The 6,284-nt window shown below is 36.6% G+C and overlaps 1 protein-coding gene across 1 annotated transcript in view; it reads right to left on the bottom strand.

Moving 5' to 3' along the window:
• Window positions 1-104: 104 nt before the first annotated feature.
• The window catches only part of LOC117110756 (very long-chain acyl-CoA synthetase-like), a 20,589-nt gene continuing 14,409 nt past the window's right edge, over window positions 105-6,284 (bottom strand). Inside the window, exons 9-15 of the mRNA XM_033253553.1 lie at window positions 5,443-5,598; window positions 4,934-5,058; window positions 4,120-4,320; window positions 2,715-2,808; window positions 1,253-1,448; window positions 1,003-1,100; window positions 105-766 (exon numbers count right to left, since the gene is read on the bottom strand). Of these exons, the coding sequence (XP_033109444.1) occupies window positions 456-766; window positions 1,003-1,100; window positions 1,253-1,448; window positions 2,715-2,808; window positions 4,120-4,320; window positions 4,934-5,058; window positions 5,443-5,598 (1,181 nt within the window). The 3' untranslated portion in view covers window positions 105-455. The remainder of the gene's footprint in view (window positions 767-1,002; window positions 1,101-1,252; window positions 1,449-2,714; window positions 2,809-4,119; window positions 4,321-4,933; window positions 5,059-5,442; window positions 5,599-6,284) is intronic.

Here is a 6,284-nt window from a genome sequence, read left to right on the forward strand (position 1 = left end):
TCGTCCAAAAAAAACACAAAAAAAACAAAACCTTGTTATAGCTGAAACCATAATCGGTTTTAAAATGCTCGTTGTGTAAATATGACCTAATGTATAAGCTTCTCCTGTTTTTTTTTTCTGGATATTTAGTGGTTTAACTTTATCAGTTACATTCGTTTGGATTCTTTTTCTTCTTCTTATGGGCCAACTTCATAATTGAATGCTACGGCAAAACCACAAAAATAGGCCTACTTGCCCCATTTGTACGTTACTTCAAAATATGTGCCATATTCAATCCGTGACATGACCATTACTTTTCTAAACCGACTTTTTAGGGCATATTCGGCCATCGTATGATGATTTGTGGTCCTGGTGGTTATAAAGTGTTGGTTCGTTATTTTCAGTTACTGTCATAGGCCTACTATTGAAATAAAGAATTATAAGCCTGCTGATTTGCTGAGTTTACTGTCGTGTTGCTAGAGCTTACTGCCGAGTTGTATCACAGATGCAAATGAGTCTGCGTTTAGTACATCATACGTCTTTGACTTGTTATTAACATAAAACAGGGGATCGGTAATTTGGATCGGATCAAATCCCTGTTTAACCAAATTCGACTTCTTGTGTTTGAAGGTGACAGTCAAGTCCATATTGCTGGTAATTCGTATGAATTTTGGACGTGCATATGATGGTAGTTTACCACTGAGGTAGGTGTAAAGTTTCTTGAAATCTAGCGAATCAACGCCGGCTGAGAGGGTTATGGCGGCCATTCCAGCTTTGCCATCTTGACCTGCGAAATAAAAATTAAAATTCTTATACACCTCTATCCATCCAAGTAAATTCTAGTACTTGTTTCCATTATTGTGCTTATTATATTAATTATTTTTAGGCATTGAAAGTACCAGGTTAAAACCGTCTAGACCTAAAATATTCCGTCACAAATAGACCTACAAGTACAAACCTGGTATCTTCTGAGCAATAGGATATTTATATAACACAAGGCGATAGTACACAAGTAGTACAAACCTGGTATCGCCACTCCATAGACGTTTGCCTCCATAATACCAGGAAACTCGTCTAGAATCTTGGCAACTTCAGTGGTAGAAACGTTTTCACCTTTCCATCTAGAAATAAAATATTATAAGTAGAAAATCAAAAACAGAAACTAACTGGCAATTGAAATGATTACAATTATATTATTGGTTATAAAATGCAAATTAAATCTTGGTGGTCCATCGCATATAATAACGGTACCGATGGAAAATATTTACGGTACCTGAATGTATCTCCAAGCCTATCCATGAAGTATACGTAGCCATCTGAATCGATTTTGATGAGGTCGCCTGTGTTAAAGTAACAATCTCCGTCCTGAAACACGTTCCTTAGGATCTTCTTTTCTGTCTCTATCTTTCCAGTATACCCTAGAAACGGTCGAGCGTCGTTCACTAGTGATACAAATAGTCCTGTTTCACCTGATAAAAGATAAAATAATATATATATACATATATATATATATATATATATATATGTATATATATATATATATTAAAAAATGAAGATTCCATGTTTGCTTCGATAAATAAAAAATATAGAAAGACAGCAATAAAAAACAGCTATGAGTTGTAAACATACTAGAAGCAATATAATTTATTAAATCACAAATATTTCAAACACTCCTGTGTTCTTCCCATAGAGATATAATTAATAGCTCTATGGTTCTTCCTCAGTGTGAGGACAACCAAGGAACAACTGACAAAAAATACAAAGTAAAGCAACATTCACACCAAAGTCGAATTCGGTTCGCATGGCCAACGAAACGAAAAAAACATCGAATCAGCGGTAAAGAACAGAGGCGCGTAATAAGACGAGCATCCTAAACGTTCTACTTAATATGGAATAAACAAAGTAGATAAAAGCTAGATAAAGGCCTGGGAACCAAGAAAAAATTAAGTATACATAAATGAATAGTCTGATAAGTAATCTAAGTCTTTATTTAAACCGTTGATATAAGAATTTCAATTCTTCTTTGCGTCTATGTGAGAGGGATAAAAAGCTATTAGCGATCAAAATAAATCTTATGTTATTAATGCTATGGTTAGGTAGATTGAAGTGACAGGCTACTGGGAAACCAGTGGAGTTGTCTCTGATGGTTTTTTGTGATTATAAAATCGGAGGCGGAATTTGGTGCCAGTCTCACCTATGTAATTACCAATTTGACATTTGTTACAAAATAAAATGTAAATAACGTTAGAAGAATCACAGGTAAGAGGAGGGGGTCTAATAGTAATATTAGTACTAGGAATAGTGAATGTGTCAGAGGTGCACATGAAATTGCATTCGTGACATGAATGCTCTATCGGATTTCTCAAGATTAGCAAAATCACATCTTTACAAACGTTTCTCTAAGTTGATCACGTTTCATCCAATTGGAAGTATTTTCTTTTACGTTGAAAACGCACTGCGTACAGACTGTCTCTTATACACATCTAGATGTGTATAAGAGACAGGATCTAATGTATGCCACAAACATAATTTGAGAACTAGCGAGGTATTTTCGACTATCAGTCTTTTTTATTATAGCTTAACGACTCTCGACAAAGACGATACCATACATTAGCACTACTATGCGTTACTGCTATATCTCTATCAGGCAGCACGAGGGCTAGCCACCTCTTGACAGAGTTGCAAGAGTTGAGCTAAGAATGGCAGGCTCCAAGACAAAAATTAATAAAACAAACCTGGCGCAACCTCAATACACTTTCCATCCTTCCCTCTGATTGGTTCAGCAAGATCGACGTCACACTTGATCGCATGGACGCCTCCTGTCCTTAACTTAAGACAACAAAAAGTAAATGTATCTTGTAATGTTAAATAAATACACTTGTATTTTTTTCATTTTGCTTTCCTCGATGTGTTTGACTACTACTTTACTTGTACGTTAATGGGTCATTGGGAGTATATAGTTCTGTGAGACATGCGCGTATTCATACCCTGTTCTGATAATATAAGTATCTCGGTGTGAATCACACCAACGATAACCCAGTAAGTCTAAAGACTTGTTTCGGGATCCTTCTGGTGGTGAATTGGGCAGCACACCGGCAGACAATCCCCTACTCTTTTCCGAAGAGAGAACTGCGTTCTTTAATAGGCACATGGGCTATATTGCACACGGGACCAACGGCTTGAACGCCTCATCCGAAAGACGGTGCGCTATCGTAACTTGTATTTTAGCCATCCAGCTGAAACACAAGTAGAGGCAGCGATGGAAATTGAACCGTTAACACCTGCTCTGTCCCTAACGCCCTTATGAATGAATTCTCCCAGAATCACCAAATCCGTACTTACCATACCAGACAATCTTCACAATTCCATCATACTCGCCCTCGAACAGTCTCCAGGGACAAATCAATCTTTGCCCTTGGTTCTATTGCTTGGAATGAAATACCTCCCAACCCCGACACTAATATCAGCATTTTCACGTTTAAAAATATAAATCTAAAAATTCATTCACTCATAACACAATTATTTGCACATATTTTGCACAATAGTTAAGCAACGCGACTTATTATTTAGCCTACAAGCCTCTGGTTTTCTGTAAGTAACCCATTTCCGTTGTTTGTTCAACATCTGTATTGACTGCAAATGAAATAAAATAAATTATAAATTATACCGGGGACCAAGGGATATCCACAGCTCAGCGCACACACAGTGGCTACCACCGGATTAGCCGACATGAGCTAAGCTGCCTCTCTAGCAGGGGTGGCTCCAGGATTTGCCCGACGGTGCGGGAGGCGGGGGGGGGGACGGCCGGGGACCCGGACGGGGCCGATTTCCCCGACGAGGTGTCAGATTTCCCCGACGAAAACAAAGTGGGCGTGGCTGAGCTTGGATTAAAAGGTTTCGAAAGTGGTCCAGGGGGGCTTTGAAACTTTTTTGACGATTTTAGTGTCTACTTGTGATGTAGAAAATACATATAATTTTGTTTCCTCCACGACGAATTGTCCTTTTTCTCTCCGACGGGGGCCAGTTCAGACACGTTGGTTGCCGATGAACTTCCAGTAAGGCTATATTATCGGATGTGATACCGTATTTGTAATAAGATTTATGCAAGTTATTAATTACGATTTACAGCTTTAAATTTACCTTTACAAGCGGCGTAAGGCGGCCGACAGCACCGATTTTCCCGTCTATGTTCATAAAAAACGTATTGGCCTCAGTTGCTCCCCAATACTCAACAATACGCTCAATGTTGAAGCGGGTCTTAAACTGCTCCCATATATCAGGCCTCAGACCATTACCACATGCTATACGAAGCTTCACTGGATACACACCATCATCTGGTTTCTAAAATAATACAAATTAAAATTGTATTCAATAAAAGAATGCTTAGGGAAACCAAAAACCAAAAGGTCATTACATCGTCACTCACTTCTGACAGATGCAACAAGTAGGCCTATTTTTACTGCAGTTTTTTATTAGCCGCCCCCACCCCCAGTGGGCCTAATAGGCCTATCATTCATTGTACCACCAGTCTATTTTAAAACTCGGTAAAGCAAAAATAGCACTTGACATTAGTTGAGATGTTTACTGACACACGATTTCATACACACAATAGGCTACTTCTACAAACAAGTGGATGTGCTGTGTACACGAAGTTTGTGTCAATAACTCAGCAAGTCTCAAAACTACTTTCATTAGTCTGTATCATTCATGTTATTCCAGTCATAAATAAAATATATTAAACTGTAGAGAGAAATGACATATGCCACGCATGAGACCATTTTCCGCCATCTAATGACATTTAAAAAAAATTTATACATACGTTTTACTTATATTCAATTAATTGCTAGAAATATAAATTTGTATCTTTATTTTTATGCTTTGTGATATACATTTTGTGTTAGTTATGAGGGTAAACAATCATCTCGAGGTTGCCATGGAAGTGTAAGTTGCTAACCTTTGGTTGGGCCAATAGGTAGCGACAAGTTTCGCCGATGTACTGAATAACGGTGGCGTGGTGTTTGCGAACATCTTCCCAAAAGTGAGTGACAGAAAACATACGACTGCTCGCAAAAGTACATCCTGGATAATGTATATTATAATGTGAAAAAAATGGTAAAGAAATAAAAGCATAAATCTATGAATTGTGGCATCGGTAATGGCGCCGTATTATTATACAGTGTTGTATAATTCATACCAACTTTGCCTCCATAAAATACTTTAAAAGAGGTACTGCCTGTCATGAGCTTTTCAAAAGGAAAAAATCAATTTCATATTCAAATTGCTTAATTTGTATATTTAAGTAATAGTGGTTTTGGCCGATAGTGAATTTTTATTTTTTATCATATGGCAATATTATTTAATAATAATTACTTAATGTAAAACAACCTAAAAGTACTTCACCATTCATAAACCTGCCTTCTAAAAGTAATGAAAAAATATACAGACAAGTAAAGCAGATTTTACCGACTCTCACACTGTTAACAAAACCCATGATAGCAGAAATATGATACATCGGTAGAGGAGTGTAAAAAACGTCGTCTTGCCGAAGACCAAAGAATATCATTACGTGTGCTGCTGAATTTATACTTCGGTGGGTCTTTTTGCAAGCTTTTGGGAAACCTTAAATTGAAATAAAAATATTAATTATAACAGTAATTCAAAAAATCAAATATGACTGACTATTGAAACACACTTTCTTTTAGTAACAAAAATCATTTAGGTCTCTCGATATGATAGTGCATGTTCTAACCTTATTTAATATTAATAAAATACATTCATAGTAGTAATAAATAATAATAATAATAATAATAATAATAATAATAATAATAATAATAATAATAATAATAATAATAATAAACTAGACTTATGTTAAACAGAGCACATGATTTTTTGATCTTTAGTTTATTCATAGCTATGTCACCTACTAGAGGTAATGTTTTGATTGGTCAAACACTTTTGGTACTTGTGCATATAAGCTTGCAAATATGGATAATTTTCCATTCCTGATGATGCCATAATTAATGTAGAAATATTAAATCCTGAAACGACGGCTTGCATTTCGATACTTGGAGATGTATTATACTATCTTATCTGCGATTAATCAGTGGGCCTTTAAACTCATTAAAAAAGTCTAGCGAAAAACAAAAATGAAATTATACAGTAAATAATGGGAAAAAAATTATGAAGTTGTTTTCTCCCCGACGAAATGTGCTTTTCCTCCCCGACGGGTGGACCCTGCCCCCCCCCCCCCCCCCCGCGCCCCCCCCCCCCCGTTCAAAAAAAAAAGAAAAAAAAAAAAAAAACCA

Source organism: Anneissia japonica, unplaced genomic scaffold, assembly GCF_011630105.1.
Source record: "Anneissia japonica isolate Jap-2015-1 unplaced genomic scaffold, ASM1163010v1 scaffold2756_len2360902_cov194, whole genome shotgun sequence".
NCBI lineage: Eukaryota > Metazoa > Echinodermata > Crinoidea > Comatulida > Comatulidae > Anneissia > Anneissia japonica.